The sequence below is a fragment of the Xiphophorus maculatus genome, chromosome 5, assembly GCF_002775205.1.
Source record: "Xiphophorus maculatus strain JP 163 A chromosome 5, X_maculatus-5.0-male, whole genome shotgun sequence".
Classification (NCBI taxonomy): Eukaryota; Metazoa; Chordata; class Actinopteri; order Cyprinodontiformes; family Poeciliidae; genus Xiphophorus; species Xiphophorus maculatus.
The window spans coordinates 7,350,350-7,370,718 of NC_036447.1; the positions used below are offsets into that span (position 1 = coordinate 7,350,350).

The 20,369-nt window shown below is 37.4% G+C and overlaps 2 protein-coding genes across 3 annotated transcripts in view; both read left to right on the forward strand.

Moving 5' to 3' along the window:
• The first annotated feature begins 580 nt into the window (after positions 1 to 580).
• Positions 581 to 13,569, forward strand: LOC102233053 (exportin-1). Its single transcript, XM_005797471.2, has 25 exons — positions 581 to 1,192; positions 1,770 to 1,903; positions 2,077 to 2,178; positions 2,581 to 2,653; positions 2,798 to 2,859; positions 2,956 to 3,000; positions 3,088 to 3,269; positions 3,665 to 3,713; positions 3,811 to 3,930; positions 4,022 to 4,150; positions 4,234 to 4,392; positions 5,052 to 5,234; positions 5,434 to 5,572; positions 6,252 to 6,433; positions 6,523 to 6,679; positions 7,594 to 7,757; positions 7,843 to 7,977; positions 8,062 to 8,245; positions 8,345 to 8,451; positions 9,646 to 9,840; positions 9,928 to 10,096; positions 10,618 to 10,752; positions 10,930 to 11,089; positions 11,535 to 11,631; positions 12,704 to 13,569. The coding sequence occupies exons 2-25, from the start codon at positions 1,778 to 1,780 to the stop codon at positions 12,848 to 12,850; spliced, it is 3,201 nt and encodes a 1,066-aa protein (XP_005797528.1). The 5' UTR covers positions 581 to 1,192; positions 1,770 to 1,777; the 3' UTR covers positions 12,851 to 13,569.
• A 1,141-nt stretch (positions 13,570 to 14,710) lies between these two features.
• The window catches only part of usp34 (ubiquitin specific peptidase 34), a 79,795-nt gene continuing 74,136 nt past the window's right edge, over positions 14,711 to 20,369 (forward strand). For both annotated transcript variants that reach the window (XM_023333322.1, XM_023333323.1), the window contains exon 1: positions 14,711 to 15,049. In XM_023333322.1, the coding sequence (XP_023189090.1) occupies positions 15,007 to 15,049 (43 nt within the window). In that variant the 5' untranslated portion in view covers positions 14,711 to 15,006. The remainder of the gene's footprint in view (positions 15,050 to 20,369) is intronic.

Below are 20,369 nucleotides of genomic sequence, written 5' to 3' on the forward strand. Positions count from 1 at the left end.
ACATAGCAAGATAAAGTCTCATATGTAACATAAGATTAATATTTAGTATCTGTTAAAAAAAACAAACTAAATTTAACTCTGAAGTTGGTGGTTTCCTAATATTTTTTTAGGTTTTGATTTCCTGGTAACACTATGATAATCACCCATTGCTATTTATGACATTTCAAATATTCCAAAATGTATTCATGCTCTTCAACAAAGAATGACTAATTTCCAACTTTACAACCATTTCGAGCGATATAAAACGTCCTATAAGGATTACAGTAAATACATATTTGGTTCAAATCATATACTAATTTTAGTAAGTATCCTTACACGTTTTGATTTTAGATAAAATTCACATTTATTATATATATACAGTTTAGAAAAGAAAAATTAATATAAATGTATCACATGTTGAGCAGTGCACTAGCAAATCTTCACTTCTTGGTAAGCTCTTGCTCATGTCGCACCATATAAAGAATTTACGAGCGACAGATGAGCAACTCCGCCCCGTGTGACGCACAGTGTGACGTTAATAGCAAAGGAGCCAATCGCGTGGTTAGTGGGCGGGAGCATGATCCAAATTTTACGCGGCGCGCGGTGGGCCGAAAGACCGAGAATGAATAGCCCGGTCTCAACCGGTTCTAACCGGTCTGCAGTTGGAAGCATGAGCTTAGAGGAAGAGCACTTTTCCACGACCTAAAACATCTCTGCTGTCGTACAATGTGCAAATTGGAAAAGAAATAAAATTAGACTATTTCACTTCGTGATTATGACTCGGAATATCGCTCCAACTGTGACTCCGTGAAATTGTTGCTGTTAGCTTAGCTCAACGATTTATTAGCCAGCAGACCTAAATCATCAATGACTTTTCCATTAGCAGGGGTACTAGCTGTTACAGCCGGATGTAGTTGCCGATAGCTGAAAAGCGGCTTCTTTTTCATATTGACTGAGGAAAAGAAAGACTGCGATACTGGTAGTTTTAAAGTAAGTCGAAGGATACCGCGGAAAGCCATTTTTAACTAGGCGTTGATCTACGAAAGCTAGCGTTAGCCTTTAGCTAGCAAGTGCTAGCTGCAGTGTAGCATCAGTGGTTGCAATGAGATAACGCTACATACTTTTCAAAGTATTAAGACGCTTAGCATTCCGGGCTCTAGCTACATTCAGTAACATCACGCAAGTTTTACGACAAGTGGACTGCACATACCAGGTAAGTAAATCCCGAGCAAAGCCTAGCTAAATAGTTGAGCTCGCGTGGGCTAATATTAGCATCCGCGAGTTTCATAATAAAACTTTTTGATTTATTTCTTGTTATGCCGCGATAAATAGAAAAGTCAAAGAAATGCGGCTAGAGTTTAAGCGACCCTTTTTCCTGGTTAAACTATTTTTATTCTATAAAACACGTCTATGCTTTGGGTTTTCGTAGATACGTTTCTGTTCCTGTGCTGCCAGACGGGGGCGCCGTTTCCCATTAGGCCATTTAATCATTTGACTGTCAAATGTCGCTACTTTAGTCACTCAACCCACAAAGTGCTACAACATTTACCTTTTCGTCTCTTTTACGCTTCATTGTGTTTGCTTTTGGATTGCAACATGTCTTTTAAGACTTGAGAAAGAAGATTGAGTTGATCTCTTCCTCCTCCAAGTTTTACATATATACACATATATATTTTATTCTAAATTCCACTCGTAAATATAAATGCATGTATTTTGTCTTTTAGCACTGTGAAGGTGAAACTGAGGTTTTGCCAGTCTTTGTCTAATATAGATTTTCCTAATCTGCACAGGAAGCTCTATGCCAGCTGAAATGACCATGTTGGCCGATCATCCAGCCAGACAGCTGCTGGACTTCAATCAGAAACTGGACATCAACCTGTTGGACAGTGTTGTCAACTCTATGTACCATGACATCGGTAACCAGGTGAGGGTCATTTTCTTCTGTCAGTGTTGCCTTTGTGTGGGATGAATAACACGGTTCTTATGCAGACTTGATCAATAAAAATTTTTTCACAGAATTTGACGTGGTAATAAAACAACCAGAGCTGATTACTGCATTTCCAATCTAATATTAATCATTTTTTTTGTTTTGTGTAGCAAAGAGTGGCTCAAGAAGTGCTAACAAACCTGAAGGACCATCCTGATGCGTGGACGAGGGTTGACACCATTCTGGAATTCTCTCAAAATATGAAGACTAAAGTATGAACTTAAAATATTTAGATTTTTGTAAAGGGGACATTTACAATAATATGTTAAATTTTTTTCTGCCCAGTGTTAAAATGTATTCTCCAGTACTCTTTCCCATGCTAATTTCAGTGTTTTTACTGGTTTATTTTTGCATTTTTATGTTTGTGGGTTTTGTGGAATGTGCCCTTCAAGAGCCCAATTTCCTCAATTATCTGTATTTTATAGCAATGGCTCATGATTATCTATTAATTGTAAAAGGGGATACCAAACAAAAGGTGGAAATTGTGTGCAGATTTTACTTTCTGAACATTTTAGGTAATGAAAATCTGCTTTGTGTTACTTCCTTTGTTCGCTATTTACTGGATCTCATGGTTTTAGACCTGGTATAAAGTCATATCTCTCCGTTTTCCTCAGTACTATGCACTGCAGATTCTGGAGGCGGTCATCAAAACACGCTGGAAGATTCTCCCAAGAAATCAGTGTGAAGGTAAATTTTACTTCTGATGTTGAATAAATGCAGTTTAGGCACTATAATGGACTTGACCACCTCTGATGTTTGTTTAGATCTAGAACACAAGTTATGTCTGCGTTTGTTTGGTGAGCATCTGCTAATAATATGTGACTTTTCCAGGAATCAAAAAGTATGTTGTTGGATTGATTATCAAGACTTCTTCTGATCCTGCAAACATGGAGGTAACGTTGTCATAGTAAAATCTTGAACTTTTACACACAAAACATATCAGTCTTTCTCTCATTATTAATTATGCAATTTTGACATTTGTTTTGCAGAAAGAAGGGGTGTATATTTCAAAGCTCAACATGATTCTCGTACAGGTAATGATTTCAAATCTATGGGCAGACACAATAACTAACAAGCGTAGAATGTTGATGGAAGTCGACTCTTTGTTTTGGTCTATTTAGATCTTGAAACAAGAATGGCCCAAACACTGGCCCACCTTCATCAGTGATATTGTTGGCGCCAGTCGGACCAGCGAGAGCCTCTGTCAGAACAACATGATCATCCTGAAGCTCCTCAGTGAAGAAGTGTTCGACTTCTCCAGTGGCCAGATGACACAAGTGAAGGCCAAACACCTCAAAGACAGGTTACTGATTTTAAAAAATCATTTAAAGTGGGGAGTCCTTTAAATACTTTAGCTATTGGTTCAGAAAAAGAAAACGGATGAACAAATGTTTAATCCTAGGCTTGAAAACTGCATTTCAAGTTGTAGTTATTAAAAAAGCTGGGGTTTATCTAATGATAATGACAAAATGTCAATCTACATTTTTATTCAATAAGCCTTGTTGAATTTTGTAGGGTTATTTATTGTTTAGCCATTTATAGTCTTAAGGATAAAATTGTATTCTGTCAAAGTTTTGCTGATTATTAAACTGTTGATTGTTTGGATAATATCAGTACTATTTATTGTAAGGTTACTTCTTTATCTTAAATTATTAATCCTACTGTCTTTAAGAAGGCTTTTTCTCTCTCTCTTTTTAGCATGTGCAATGAGTTTTCTCAAATATTCCAGCTGTGCCAGTTTGTAATGGTAAGACTGTCAAAAGTCTGGAGACTTCAGTATTTTTATTTGTTTAGTTTCTTTCAGAATAATCACTGATTGTTCCTCTGTTGTTTTTTCTGTGAAGGAAAACTCCCAAAATGCACCTCTGGTCCACGCCACTCTGGAGACTCTCCTGCGTTTTCTAAATTGGATTCCTTTAGGATACATATTTGAGACCAAACTCATCAGCACTCTGGTCTACAAGGTAAACCAGCCAACATGAACGAGGAAATTCAACTTTCCCCTGGGTCAGGTGATGTGTCTCAGTGTGACCTTTTCCTTCTTTACTCCTTTAGTTCCTGAATGTTCCCATGTTTCGCAACGTGACGCTGAAATGTCTGACAGAGATTGCTGGAGTGAGCGTCAATCAGTACGAGGAGCAGTTTGTCAACCTGTTCACCCTCACCATGAGCCAGCTCAAACAGGTTAGCGCCAGTTTGACCATGTTGCTGTTCACTGACTGGTTGTTTTACAGCCAAAGTGAAAGCTTGTGACTTTGCTTGCGTAGATGCTGCCACTGAATACTAACATCAAAGTGGCGTATTCCAATGGGAAAGACGATGAGCAGAATTTCATCCAGAACCTGAGTCTGTTTCTCTGCACGTTCCTGAAAGAACACGGGCAGCTGATCGAGAAACGACCCAACCTGCGTGAGACACTCATGGAGGTAGAAAAGCTGAACCCTTTCTGTTCTTAAAAAGAAACTAGATTTTTTTTATTCCCTTCCCTGGTTTTATTTTAATGAAAACATAAGCTCAATGGTATGATTCACATTAGTTCTGCTATATTGTGGTTAAGAGAAATCTCCCTCTGCTAAATGGGGACTAACCTTCAAACTACAGGTTTTATTTCTTTATTTTTTAAGTTTTGTTGCTCGTGGCCTCCAGATTTTACTTGAACCAAAGCAACACATTTTCCCAGTGCATAAAACTAAGGCTGCACAATATATTACAAATATATAATCTTTACAATATCAGTATGCACAATATTCATATCGCAAAGGACTGTTTGGAGTGCAGTAGTTGTTGGGAAATATATGTTAAGAGTTTCTTATGTTGTAATGTTTATGCTAAAAGCTCACACCAGATATAAGTGACATGACAAAAATGCTAAAATTCAAATAGAGTAAGAAGAAAACTGGTATATTTTACCTGATATTGTAATATTTACACATTGTGCAGCCCTACTTAGAAAAAATTAATTCCAGCAAACCCTGTAAAGGCTTTTTCTAGTTTTTTGTCTTTGCTGTTTGACTATCCAAAGAGATTAAGGATTCAGTGAAGTATTCTCTCTTAATTTCTTCCTCCAACTCTTTCTGTTCTCCAGGCCCTGCACTACATGCTGTTGGTATCGGAGGTGGAGGAGACTGAGATCTTTAAGATCTGCCTTGAGTACTGGAACCACTTGGCAGCAGAACTGTACAGAGAAAGCCCATTCTCCACCTCAAGTACTCCTCTGCTGTCTGATGTTCCTCCTCGAAGACATCTTTACCTGCCTGTGCTGTCCCAGGTGAGCTTCACCTTATTACTCTGATGGCAATCATATTTTAGAAGCATTAAATCCTATTTTATTTGATCATGTTTCTATTTACCACTACATAGATGTTTTGTTGTACATAACATGTGCATGTATTAAACAGCTCATTGAGCCACTTGAATGAGTCGAAGGCAGTCACAGATTGCTGACATCAGTCCGTTTCCTCCTGCAGGTGCGTTTGCTGATGGTGAGCCGCATGGCCAAACCAGAGGAGGTGCTGGTGGTGGAGAATGATCAGGGCGAGGTGGTCAGAGAGTTCATGAAAGACACAGACGCCATCAATTTGTACAAGAACATGAGAGAAACTCTTGGTGAGTAGTTAGACATTTGATGGTCAAAACTAATGTTGTTGCTCTTCATCTTAGCAGTATTAATGTAGCTATCGAAATGTTTTTCTAGTATGCAAGGAGAAAGCGCCTTTTTGATTTTTTTTTTTTTTCGTTTATTGCTGCCATATTTTTTCACTGTCACTTAGGGCTACTAAGTTTTATTATACTCACAACAAAATGTGTACAGAATTACTTTTTTAGTCTTAAACTAAGGCCTTGTCATGTCTCAAATTCATTAAAAAGTAGTTTTTAATATTTTTCTTTATTTTTTTATTTTATGCCAGAGTCTTTCTGTCAGGGAAAAGTTTGAGTCACTTGCAGACATTTTCACTGCGTTCTGTGAGGCTACCAGTAACTTGCTGCTAATATACCTTTGCTAGCTAGCTAGCTCCTCTTTCGTGGACACCAAGCTGGGTTCAGAGTTTTTGCTAGGCTTGATATTTATGCAAGCATAGCATAAATATCAATATGCAGCAAGCTCCCCCAACAATCCCCTATATTTATATTTTTTCAGTCATAAATTTCATTCACAGTGACATTAAGGTCTTAAAGTCTTACATTTCAATTGCTGAGAACCTGCAGATACCTTCAATCAAGTCTGCATCCTGTCACACAGTGTTGTTGTTTTTATTTATTTCTTCCTGTGTCTGAATCTCCGCAGTGTATCTGACACATCTGGACTACGCAGACACTGAGCGAATCATGACAGAGAAGCTCCACAACCAGGTGAACGGCACCGAGTGGTCATGGAGGAACCTGAACATGCTCTGCTGGGCCATCGGATCTATAAGCGGGGCGATGCATGAGGAGGACGAAAAGAGGTTCCTGGTTACTGTCATTAAGGTAGGATGCAGTGAAGAAACTCTTGTTTAGTAATAACTACATAATGTTGTTACCAGTTGTTGACAGCATTTGTAACTCTATCTGTGCAGGACCTGCTTGGCTTATGTGAGCAGAAAAGGGGTAAAGATAATAAGGCTATAATAGCGTCTAACATCATGTACATCGTGGGTCAGTATCCCCGTTTCCTGCGAGCTCACTGGAAGTTCCTCAAGACCGTTGTCAACAAACTGTTTGAGTTCATGCACGGTGAGTCAAAATGGCGTTTTATACCAAGTTGCATATTTATTGTTAGATTTTAAAAGTGTCCACGACCAGGTGATCATGTTGGCTCATAATATGTCTCATAATTACTTTAAAAAAAAAAAGTGCAGATCTTTATTTTTCACCACCAAAAACTGGAGGTTGCCATTTTTTTTCCCTTTCACTTGCGCAATGCATGGTGGGCCTATGATGAGGTTATAGTGGACTGTAGCTTATAAACAAACAAATAAAAGAAGTCAAAGTTGTGGAGGCAGAGACCTGCAAAATGTCAAAGCTTTTATGTGCCGTGATAAACAAGATGTAAGAAATAAACAGACATGATCTGCTTGTGATGTACTGTTTTACTATATTAGCATGAGCTAACAATCAAAAAAATGGAAAGATTATAAATGGATATTTTTAAGTGACGATGTAACATCGTTAACCCTTTGTAACGCTCTGTTCTAATATGTTTGAGAAAATATTTAGATTTTGATTCTAACTTTACACAGGTCCAGTTAGAAACTGGAGCTTCCTGTCGGATTAGCGTTTCCAAGCAGCAGCCGCACAAATGGCAGCTTCTTTGGTTGAATCTCTTTTCTTCCTTTGTTTGGTCTTCATCTTTATTCCCCCTCATCATTTCTGCGTTGCCTTGTATTTGCGTTCACTCTAGTTTAAATTTAAAGTGCGTAATGTTACGTATCGCACAAGTTTGTAACATTTTTTTAATATTTATAAAAACTAAACAGCCTACAGTGTTTTTACATATTAAATTAATGTTTTTCAAATAGTCTTACTGTTGCAACTAATTGTGGATCCCTTTAAAGTATGAAGACAACATTGTTGCTTCTGTGTGATTTAACATTTGAATTAATTTTTCTTTCTTTCTTTTTTCTTTTTTTAACGCTCTTTCGCTGCAGAGACTCATGATGGCGTCCAGGATATGGCTTGTGACACGTTCATCAAGATCGCTCAGAAGTGCCGCCGCCATTTTGTTCAGGTTCAGGTGGGCGAGGTGATGCCCTTCATCGACGAGATTCTCAACAACATCAACACAATCATCTGCGACCTGCAGCCTCAGCAGGTCAGTCTAAAAGCATTTTACACCAACAATGTGAATAAAGACATACAGGAACACTGAGTTAAACCTTCCTTTGCGTTGTCTGCAGGTTCACACGTTTTATGAGGCCGTGGGCTACATGATCGGCGCTCAGACAGACCAGGCGGTTCAGGAGCTTCTGATAGAGAAGTATATGCTGCTCCCTAACCAGGTTTGGGACAGCATAATCCAGCAAGCCACCAAGGTGAGAACAACACCAGGAAATCATTTTTATTAAGGGTTCTATGTCGCAGTGTGTGCTGCATCTAAAATCTGTATTCTGCTGCAGAATGTGGACATTCTGAAGGATGCAGAGACGGTGCGCCAGCTCGGCAGCATCTTGAAGACCAACGTTCGGGCCTGTAAAGCTGTCGGACATCCCTTTGTTGTCCAGCTGGGTCGAATTTATCTGGACATGCTCAACGTCTACAAATGTCTCAGTGAAAACATTTCCTCGGCCGTCCAGACCAATGGTCAGCTGACTTTCACTAACCTTTGTTCTCATGTTTTTGGTATTTATATTTGGTATTGGTGATTCATTCAAACTGTTTGTTTTTCTCACGTCTGTGTAGGCGAGATGGTGACAAAGCAGCCTTTGATAAGGAGCATGAGGACAGTAAAGAGGGAGACGCTCAAGCTGATTTCAGGCTGGGTCAGTCGCTCCAGTGACCCTCAGATGGTGAGGCTGCCCTTTGTTTCCTCGGAGCGACCTTTTGTTAATTAGTTTTTTTCCCCTTTCTTATAACACAGTTTATATAGAAAGGCATTGTTCTAAATGTTTAACTCAACATTTTCTGTCTAAGAACACAGAGCCTATCGCAATAGCAAAACTGTATTTTAGCAAAAAGTGTGTAAAAACCCTACCAAATGTAAATTTTATGTATTTAGAAAACTAAGTTTTTAAGCAGGATGAACCTGCTTAAAACGGATGTATTTAAACTTGGCCTCTAAATAAGTGAGACATTTTTGAGAAGCCCTTTCCAAAACAATCCTCCAAATTAGTTTCACACAAATACTTCTGGTTTTACAGCCATTTAAACGCACCTGATGAAATTTGCTGAAGTTTTGTTAAAAGTGCAGACATAAGTCTGATGTTTTCTCTTGTCCTTTTAGGTTATTCATAGTGTTGAACTATTTATTTAGATAAGTATTTAGACGAGGCTTTAAAAAAAACTTAAAATGTACCATATTTATCACTAATAAATCAGGCACGGTAGCATTTATAACAGTGCTGACACAGGAAAAACATATTTTGGTGTCTTATCTTTACACAGGTACCAAAAGTTTGCATTTAGAGCTGTTAGCTATGGAGCTGTTTTATTTTAGCATATTTTCATGTAGAAGTTACTTCCAAAACCCCATGTGGGGCTTAAAGTCAAAGCAGATATATTTAGCTTCAGTGAAAATGTAAACTTCTGCCTATTTAGGATGTAAATAGTTTCTTAAAAAGCTAAAACATATTTGGATTCTTGGGAAGAAATGTTTTCTCCCATTGGAAATAGCCATATCTTGCAAGTCTCCTGTATTCTGGTTTTGGTTATAATGGGGAACACCCCTGAATGTCACCCTGCAATGCATTCTGGGAGTTTTATATCTGTCTCGCGGGTTCATTAAAACAGTGTTTAAATGAGGTTTTACAGTTACGGCTTTTTTTGGTTTTTCTCCCTGATGACATTTCACCTGCACTTCTCTTTAAGTCGCAATACAAATCAGTAACAGATTACATAACTTTATTTAATCTGAAAGATTGGAATAATGCAATATGGCACAGTAAAATAGACAAGTGTTTCAAAATATATACAAATAAGATGCACTTAAATGAATGAGAAGTTGAACTGAAAACACTAAAGATGTTTGTTGGTCTGTGGTTAAGGTGGGAGAGAACTTTGTGCCCCCCCTGCTGGAGGCCGTGCTCATCGATTACCAGAGGAACGTCCCGGCTGCAAGAGAACCTGAAGTCCTCAGCACCATGGCAACTATAGTCAACAAGTTGGGAGTTCACATCACAAGCGAGATCCCGAAGATCTTCGATGCAGTCTTTGAGTGCACTTTAAACATGATCAACAAGGTCTGCAGAGGATTCATGCTCTGAGCTCAGTTCTGTTGGAAACTGTGCTGACCTCAGCTCTGTTCTGGTTTTCTCCTTTGCTGTCAGAACTTTGAAGAATTCCCGGAGCACCGAACTCATTTCTTCTACCTGCTCCAAGCTGCCACCTCCCAGTGTTTCCCAGCCTTCCTGGCCATTGCTCCAGCCCAGTTCAAACTGATTCTGGACTCCATCATCTGGGCTTTCAAGCACACCATGAGGAACGTGGCTGACACAGGTAGGCCTGTCACAATTAATTATCCTGGATGATAAATTCTCCCAAATATTACAATGAATGATAAAATTGTTGTTTTGAGACCATTTTCAAGTAATATAATGGTAAAGGCACGATATTGCAGTAACACATTCTCAAAGGTCAAAGATTTTAATTTGACCTCAATAATTTTGCCTCAATTAAAAATAAAAATTCTCCAGCTGGATCAACAACCCGAATAGGTCGGATCCATTTGTATCATATTTGAGTTGCAGTGAGAGGTCACAGAAAATTAGTCCCAAGAAACACACACAAAAAAAGCCTTCTCTACTTTGGGTTTCCCTGAAAAAAACACATAAATGTAGACAACTTAATGATAACTCAGCTTGGGTTATTGCTTTTTTGTTTATTATTCTGTCATATTCTTCATCTGTAAATTATTAAAAGATGGATCTGCATTTGTCATTTTTAGTGATGGATTTTTGTTCTCAGATGAATGGTAACACTGTCTGCTGGTAAAGCTTTGCTTGTTTGATCGCCTCCAGGCCTGCAGATCCTCCTCACGCTCCTGCAGAATGTTTCTGCAGAAGAGGCAGCAGCACAGAGCTTCTACCAGACCTACTTCTGTGATATCTTGCAGCACATCTTTTCTGTGGTCACTGATACGTCACACACCGCAGGTAAATGAGGCTGACCTTGATATATGTTCCTACACTTTCTGATGGGTTTTCAATGTAAAGTTTTCCTCATATTAAGATTTGATTACTTGCATAAACCTATTACACAGTTCATTCAGGATAAGATGACATGTTTTTATGTGTTTCTGTAACTGATGAGCTGCTTCTTTCTGTCTGTAGGTCTGACCATGCATGCCACCATCTTGGCCTACATGTTTAACTTGGTGGAAGAAGGGAAAGTCAGTGTTGCTCTGAGCACCACCAACCCCACCAACAACCAGCTGCATGTTCAGGAATACATCGCCAACCTGCTTAAGATGGCCTTCCCTCATTTACAAGAGTAAGAAACCAAATAATCACAACTCTGCTGCACATGCTGGTGTCTGACCATTAGGATGTGAAATAAACACGGTTAGACTGGGAAAAGGAAATAAAATTATATTGTCATTCAGAAGGTACCAGCTCCTCTGGAATCAATTTGGCGACATGATAATGTATTTTTTTTTTTCTTTTGCGTTCCCTCACAATAAATTAAATAAAATAAATTCTCTTTTGTATTTCTCACATTTTCTGTTAAATTCTATATTTTTTTCTTTCAAGTTGAAATCTAAATTTGGCTTTTGCATCGCTAAGTGCATTCATTACTGTGATAGGATAGTTTTTAATAGATATACTTGGATAAAATGTCAGATAAACTGTAAAGAACATGTTACAACAAGATAAACGCATTGTTTTGTTCCTCTTGGAAATGTTTTTCACTTGAACCTGATGAAATGTGTGTGCAGTGCCCAGGTGAAGGTGTTTGTGACCGGTCTGTTCAGCCTGAATCAGGACATCCCAGCCTTCAAGGAGCACCTAAGGGACTTCCTTGTGCAGATCAAGGTCAGTGAAAGCTGCGTCTACCAAAAGTATTTAGACCCTTGGAACATTTTTTTGTATTTTCTCTTGTTAAAGCTAAAAGCTTTAATATTGTATTGGGGTTTAATGTGATTACTTAATTACTTGTAATAATTTTCTCCTTTCACTTCACCCAGATATCTTTTTAATTTTAAGCAGTGGTGAACTATTAAACTGCTGCTGTGAAAGTTGCTCAGTAGTTGCTAGGTAACCACAAGTTACTCAGCAGGTTTCTAGGTAACCAAAGAGCGAGCAAGTTAGTTGATTCCACCAACTTTGCTTAAAATCTACAAAGTAGAATAAATAAAGTAAAAAAGCAAAAGCTAAATAAATTCAAACATAAATGGGTAAAATAAAACAGTGTGTACCTATTAGTCTACACAAATATGATTTTCTTAAAGTGTCAAAAATACTTTTAAGAGTATGGTTGTGAGAGGTGGAGCAGCTAAAGCTTTTCCTCTGCCTACATCTCCCAGAATGCTGAGCGGTTCTGGATCGTTCAGTGAAATTATTGAAAATTGAGACATATGTTCTTTTATTCCATCTGTCACAATATACTGTATGTTTGACTTATTCAGCTTTTAAGTTCAATTTTGCATATAGGTTTTATTAGAAGCTTTACAGTTTTAAAGCCAAACTTTGTACTATTTTGTTGTTTGTTTTTTTGATACATCGAAACATAAATTATAGCTCTGGAATACTAAAAGCTGCATTAATAAATGAAGTGGATGTTTCCTTTTCTTTTTAGTTGAATATGGGAAGATGAAAACAACTTCAAATTGCATCAACATTGTAACATCTAATTCAAAACCAGTTTCAGACCAATTCTTTTTGGGTTTAGATTGTCTACTGAAACATGCCAATTGTACTCTCTTTAGAAACAAAACACTATTAATATAGTTATCTATTGGCAAGTTATAACTAAAATCCAGTTGGAAAGAAAATTGTGAAAGTATAAAAGCAAAATAAAATAATTTACTGGATTCCAGTAGCCTGCTCTTCTGATCTAGCAGCTGTACTTGAGCGGTTCTGATCTTCATCTCTGGTGGTCTAACAGGAGTTTGCTGGTGAGGACACGACGGACCTGTTCCTGGAGGAGCGGGAATCGGCTCTTCGCCAAGCCCAGGAGGAGAAACACAAGCTGCAGATGTCTGTGCCTGGCATTCTGAACCCCCATGAGCTGCCAGAGGAAATGTGCGACTAAATCACCTGCAGCGTAAAAAGAACAAGCTCAGAGGCGCGAGGATGCTTCTTCATGAATGATTTTCTTTTCAAGTATTTGAAATTGTTTGGAAAGAGAATTTGGGGCGATAGGAAGAACCCTGGCACTCGGTTGTTTGTCGACCAAATCAATGTTTATATGTAAATGAGAATCGCAGTCAGTTTTGGTATATTTTTTTCCTTTACCATCTTATTTTATACAAAGGTTTTTGTGTGTAACATGCCATCTTTTGTTTATTAAAGCTTTGATTGGCAACACGGTTCTTTTACATCTGCTTGAAGTTTCAAAAATTGAAGGTTAGTTTTAATCCCTCAACTCGATAGATTCGACTCCTGCTCTTTGTTAATATGTAAAATATAATGTTAAGACATTTGCCATGTTAATGTGAAAGATTGCTCGGTTTCAAAAGTGCTTTGTGCACTGAATAGAATGAATGGGATGCTCGGTCCTTGTCTTTTGTCAGTGTGATTATTTTGTTTTTTGTTTCTCGCTCTTTTGTCCTTAAACGGGTTGGAGCTCTGCTTCTGCTATTGGGTGTAACTGAAAGTTATGTGCAGATCATCCTGTTTGTAAACCTTTCCAAGTACAATATAAAGTTGGCTATTTTTACAAAACAACTGTATGCCTGTTCTTCAAATTATAATGTATTTTTGAACCATCCAGTGCCTTGAGATTACAATAAAAAGCAGCTTGATAAAGTTTTAACGATGCAGAATTTTACAAAAGACGAATGAAGTTTTCTTTTTGTATATTTGGGTCAATGAGAACCAAACTAACCTGACTTTAAATCCACAGAGACTTGAGAGGAAGATGAGTTGAATGCTTCACTGCATTCATAGATTTATGCAAAAGGAGCCCCAACCAAGTAGTGCCATACTTTTCAGTACAACAGTCCTTTTTTATTTGTTATGTAACATTCTAATTTTCTCATCTATGTTTTAGGTTAACTAAAAACCATAATCATTTCTGATTATTCAAATAATCTTTTATCTGGGAGTTATCTTTTCAGAGTTGAATTATTGAAAGAAGCTCTATTTATATAGTTGTAATTTGTTGTGATCAAACAGAATCAAGTTGAAGTTTGATGAAAACGACTACAGACCCTGAAGTCAACTCTGAGTTGCCTTATTTGATGTCACCAGAAGTAAGATGTATCCTTATTTAAAAATGTTTAAGAACAAAATGGTGGAAAAAACAATGTATTCATTGCTTTAAATGTAAAGGAGCAGATTTTTAATTGTTTAAAAATGATTTTTTAATTTCTCAATCGAAACGTTAAAAACATATATCTCTAAGAAAAATATATGTCTAAATGCTTATTTTAAAATATCTTCCTGAAGACTTTTGCTCAGCCATACTTGTTTGCCCTTGTCACTCAGGTTTCTATATATATGTATATAGGAACCCTGGAAATATATATATATATGGAGGATTATATATACACTGCTCAAAAAAATAAAGGGAACACTTAAACAGGTGTTTAACACTTAAAGTGTTCCCTTTATTTTTTTTAGCAGTATATATTTCCGATATTCAATTGATTTCTTGTGTACTGTAGTTTATTTCTATATATTTGTTTGAATTGGATTTTTGTTTGCTCATAAATGAAGTTAATTAAAAATGAGGGAAAAAAGTTTTTTATTTAATAATAAAAGAAACTATATATATTTTTTTTTTTTATTAAATAAAGTTAATAAAAATGAAGGAAAAAATACCTACGATGTCCTTGAGATCACCTGACAAAGATCGGTTAAGTTTAAGAAATATCGCGAGACCGCCGAACCTAAAACGAACCGACGAAGATAGCACGGAAACTCCCGAGCTTCCTACATGCTGTATCAACCCCCCTCCCCTCCTTTTTCAACATGGCTGCAGAGTCTTCTCCCAACTAACGCTCAGATTGGTGACTGTGTCGGTTTCTACCTTTCAGTGCCTCTTACCTTTTCGGTGTTCATCATCTTCACTCGGATGCAAAGCACGTCATCCGCCCCGCTGTTTGATTTCATTGAGTGGAGTAACCTTCGCCAATCACTCCCTGCACCGGGCCTCTCTTCTTTTTTTTTATCTCCAAAACAACTAACAACAGTTTTCAGTGCAATGGTTTGAGTAAGCACAGTCAGTTGCCCTCTTCATGAACAATGTGTGAAAACTGCGCCGAGCTGGTGGAGGTTTTAAATGAATGTAAGTAGGAATCATTTTGTTTGTATTTTGCTGACTGAACTAGCTGGATGCTGTTAGCATTGTTAGCATGGTGGCTAGCTAAATATAACTTTGTTTTCTCGATTAGCTTGCCATTTTATGCATGCATATTAACCACTTCGACCTCAGCGTTGTGACATCCTGTGGACATATTTTGTAGTGGCTGACACTCGTGTTTTCACATCGGTCTGTCTCGGTTTGCTATGAATACCTTGAAGCCTTTCTTCCTTCCAAAATTGCAGTTAGTTTGGGGCCTTTCTGTCAAACAACACCCTAAAAAACAAGCTCGTAAATACTCTCGAATCACTATGTGTGTGACATTACAGTAAATACTAAAGTGCCGTTGTCCCTTACGAACAAAGGTGAATTTAAGTTATATAAATATTGTTAGAAGACGGATTTACGAGTTAGCAAGCTGAGTTAGCAGCTTGAGCTAGCGAGCAGGCTGACTTTGTTTGATGTGTTTGTCAGGTCAGTCTGCTAGCTGTCCACTCCACTGCCATCCATTGTTTTGCGGACTGATGGGGTTGTTGTTCGGAACGGCATTAGATCTCTCTAAAATGTGATTGCACCAACAGCTACTGACAGTTAGACGTAAACAAACATTGCTTGTGTTTGTTTCGGAGAGTCCGTGAAATGTTCTGGGGAGCTAACGGCGACTAAGCTAGTCAAGAAATTTAACGGCTGCAAAAAGGCGCAGACTTTTGTCATAAACACGTCGGTTGTGCTCCGTAATTTGGACAAAAATGCTTGCCTAGTTCTTTTATATTGTAGTTTTATTTCTTGACCGCTATGCCTTTGTTTTCTGGGCAACTCTGTTAGTTTATCTCATCCCAGATCTGGCTAATGTTAATTTAAGTCATGAATACATAATGCCTTTTATTGCTGACATGTAACTATCGGGTTTTTGCGCTTTAGGGATCCTCAGCCATTTTTTAATTTGCATAATGGTTTTGGAAACCGGTTTATATCATGAAGTGGTTGACAATTTGGGATTTTCCTGTCTGTGATGGAGGCTATTGTGTCTGCTGGTAGTGATTTAGGGAAATCTTCTCCCAGAGGCTCCTGTTTATTAAACCTGACCATGGAGAATTTAGTTCAGGTAATTTATATAGCGCCAATTCATAACAAGTCATCTCTAGGCACTTTGCAAAAAAGTAATTTTAGTTCAGTTATACACACATTCCAGTTGTTCTTACTTATCAGAAAGTTCATTTCCATATTCAAATCAGTTTAAAAAGTTTTCTATCTAGGTAAGTTATGTTTCTATTGCTGAGTATTTCAATCACAATTTGGATTTCCCATATTTTCATGGCTATTTTCGTTCTTTTTCAGTCATCACAATGTCCCCAAAACTCTTTGTAACAGGGCATGAAATGCAGGGAACCGAGAAATATATTATTTGCACACATGGCACTTACAGTACAATGATTTACCCATTATTACATCAAAGCGGTTCTTTGCTACTGTGATATTGTACTCTTGTATATTGTGGTGAATGCACCAGCTGTTAAGTGTTATAGTGGAAACAATAAAGTTGCAGCTGTATAAGTAAAGTAAGTAAACATAGTAGTTTCAAGTTTGGAGTTACAAATGAACCAGCACATTTTTAAACATTCTTTATAAATCAAAGTGATTAGTACCATGAAAGTGATCATTATAAAAAGCAAATTATAATGTTTTCCAATCCAATAATAGATTGGAAAACATATACTGGTATTTAATTATTTTGTTGCTGCGATACACCTTTAGGTTGACTTGTAAGTAGGTCTGCACTGTGTCGTCATCACAATATCAGTGAGTGCCACTATCCTGTGTTTTTTGGACACTTTTTTTGTTCCAACACACCTGAATCAAATGAAAGGTTAATGACCAGGCTTTTGCAAAATTGCTGACAAACCAAGGATGTAATTCAGCTTTTAGATTCAGGTGTGTCGGCGTAAAGATTCATTTAAATGCCACTACACACCTGTGTGTAATATTCATATAGCAAAGGACTGTTTGGATTGTAATGCATCTTGGCTAATATGTTCCAGGTGTTATGATCTTTAGTTTTGCATGCTGATGTAGTATTTAGCCTGTTGAACATAGTTTCACAGTAGTGAATGTTCACTTTGCACACGGATGACGTCGCTGAAAATGCTAAATGTCACAGAGTGATGGAGGCACAGACTAAAAAGAGAGGAAATAAATATTCACTCCGTGCAATATGTCAGTTAAAACATTGTCGAATATTGAGCAGCACTACTTGCTAGTAAGTATCATAAGATTTGTGATAAGTGCTCATCGATAATGTTTGCTTAACTCTAAACCTAATAGTATAGAGCAGTGGTTCTCAAACTTTTTTCAGTGATGTACCCCCTTAAAAATATATTTTTAGTCAAGTACCCCCTGACACGGGCAAAACATTTTTGGAATAAAAAAGAGGTACAGTGCTGTAAATACTGAATATAAAATTCAGTGCATGAACACACATTTATATTTTATTGAACTTTTTACAAAATAATTTTTCCCAAGACTTATTATGAGGAGCCTACTGATTTTTTAAAGATATTTTGAAAAGCTTCACGTACCCCCTGCAGTACCTCCACGTACCCCCAGGGGTACGCGTACCCCCATTTGAGAACCACTGGTATAGAGCATCAATAAATATATGGATATTTGAAAATACTCTTGAATGTAATTACTGTACACTGTTAAGCAGTACCGTTGTTTATTGTACCTTTTTTAATACTGAGTTAGTTCATTTTATGATGAGCCAATTATATTTTTAGAACAGTAGTTGATTTTGTGTGTTTCTGACTGCATGCAGTGAGAGTTACTGTTCCACAAAGACATTTTATAACAGTTGGAGCTGCTGTTTCTAACCTGCAGAAGGCGAATCTGAGCTTATTTCAACTTCAGATTATCAGATAAGTAGTTTTTGGAGCTGAGATAGAAACTTGACTTTTATTTTGGTGGTTATATTAGGCCACAAATCGGTGTAGAGTTTGCAAAGAAAAATAAACAGTGGGTTATAGGTATTAGCAGAGGCTGTGGTAGACTTTTTTTTAGTTTTTAAAGGTTTTGTTGGTTCTAGTGGCCTTTATTTGACAGTCAGACAGGAAATCAGGTTAAGAGAGAGAAAGGGAAGACATCCGCCAAAGGTCATTGGGCCGGGACTCAAACCCGCGACTGCTAAGTCAAGGACTAAAGCCTCTGTTTATGGGTCGCACGTTTCACATTTTTTTAACTGATGGAGTCAAAAAACTTCTTTCTATCTTACCCAAGATTACACAGTCAGATGTCTTTAATTTGTATTCATTTCAACTAATATGCAACCAAAACAAGCCAAACAGAAAATCCACATCTTACATTCATACATCAAGTCATTGAATACATAAAATAATTAATTTCTACGATAGTTAATTGTAGTTGCAGCCCTAAATCGTTCTGTATTATTAGTCAGGATGGAACAAAAGATTCTGATTGACTTTTTGCCACCCTGTTAGTCTGTAAATGTAAATCTCCTCTGAATGTTTTGGCTTACTAAACAGCAGATTTTACTACATCACGCGGAGATACAGCGTATGATAACTGGAGAAACAGAACGGAGGGTGTTTCACAGTGGGGTGCCGTCAGCTGTGACCGCTCCGTCAACAAGACTGGCAGCTCCATATGCTGTGTCTGAAGGTGACCTGTGACCTTAGATCTGCAGCAGCAGCATGTGTTTGTGAGAAATGGAACAGGAGAATCCAGTTTAACAACATGCAGGATTGTTGAATGCAGAGTTGCATGTGACTGTCGCTTCCCAACTTTACAACCGCCAATCTAAGTAACCTGCATAAATATTGTGATTAATATCCGTTTTTTTGAGAACCAGCTTTCATACATCTATGTGTTTAAATGAGAGATATTCTGATGGATTTACTCTCACAGTCTGTAAACGATGCTAACACAAAGCTTTGGAGATGTAAATCCAGCTTTGACGTGAAATAAAAGTGAAACTTTTCTCACTTGGTGCCTCATGTGAGCCAATCAGGCTTTGTGTGTTTGTGTGTTTGCTCATAGAGCAGAGCAAAAAACTAAAATAGATTTCTGCTAAAAAATGAGCAGCTTCTGATTTACAAATCACTTCTCTTTAATCAGTTTAGCTGATTTTGTGAAATAAATGGATTAGAGAGGGCGTGTAAGCAGTGCAGCTGCTGTATTTCTAAATCTTTTTTGAGTTTGTTCTGACTTATTCAGGACTCTTTGTGGCTCAAGAAGCTGGAACAGAAGTTGAACGCGCTTTATTTGCTTTCATGTTCAGGAATCACAATACAGATGTAGTATACATGACAAATATACAACACTTTAACATAATGCATAAATATGTCGTTAGTCAGGTGATTTTAGGTTCTCATCTTGATTAGAGATGAACCAATCTGATATTAATCTTTGTATTGGCAACAATGTTGGAAAATATCTAGATCGGCTATCTGAGACAATGCGCCTGATCCATAAGGGCATATCTATTCAGTATAATTCTATGCTTTGAGCTCTGACTGGTGTGATGCTTATTATTTTACATTATATTTATAATTCCTAATTGCACTCTCTGAACCATTTAAGATTTGTTGCAGTTTATTTATACATGTTTGATCAACATTGTCAATCGATTGTTTTTGCCAGTTTCTTTATCATTTATTTTACATCGACTGTTTTACTCCCAGTTGCACTGACTGAACAAATTAAAGTTGTTTTTAAATGTTTGACCAAACTTGTGAAGCTATTGGTGTATTTAGGTAAAAAAAAAAAGAAGTAACCTTTTAAGTCAATCCAGCTCTGTTTTTCTGTATCGGATCGGTATCAGCTGATACTAAATTTCACATATCTGTATCAGAAGTGAAAAAGTGGATCGGTGCATCTCTAATTGTGACCAATAAAAAGCTCTGTCAGTTATTTGCATTGATAGAAAAGATGAAAAACATTTTTCATTGTTCTCCTCAAAATTTATTCCAACTCAGGAAATGTCACTAAAATTAGGTTTAATTTGCTCCCAAATCCTTTCACAAATCAGTGCTTAAAGACACCCTTACAGAGAGTTGAGGCTTTTTCTGTCTTAATCTCTTTATTCCCATTTTCAATGTGCAGTTTGAAGATGACGTCAGTACATTCTTCACTGGCAAATAGAGCCAATTTTTATCAGTGCAAACTGTTTGGATGTTTCTTTTCTACCTGAAACGAGTTCTTAGACTAGTTCCAGTACTTTCTAGTTGCATTTTTTATTGCAGTGTTGGTTTTTCATGTCCAATGAACATTCAGAGCATCTGGACAAAAA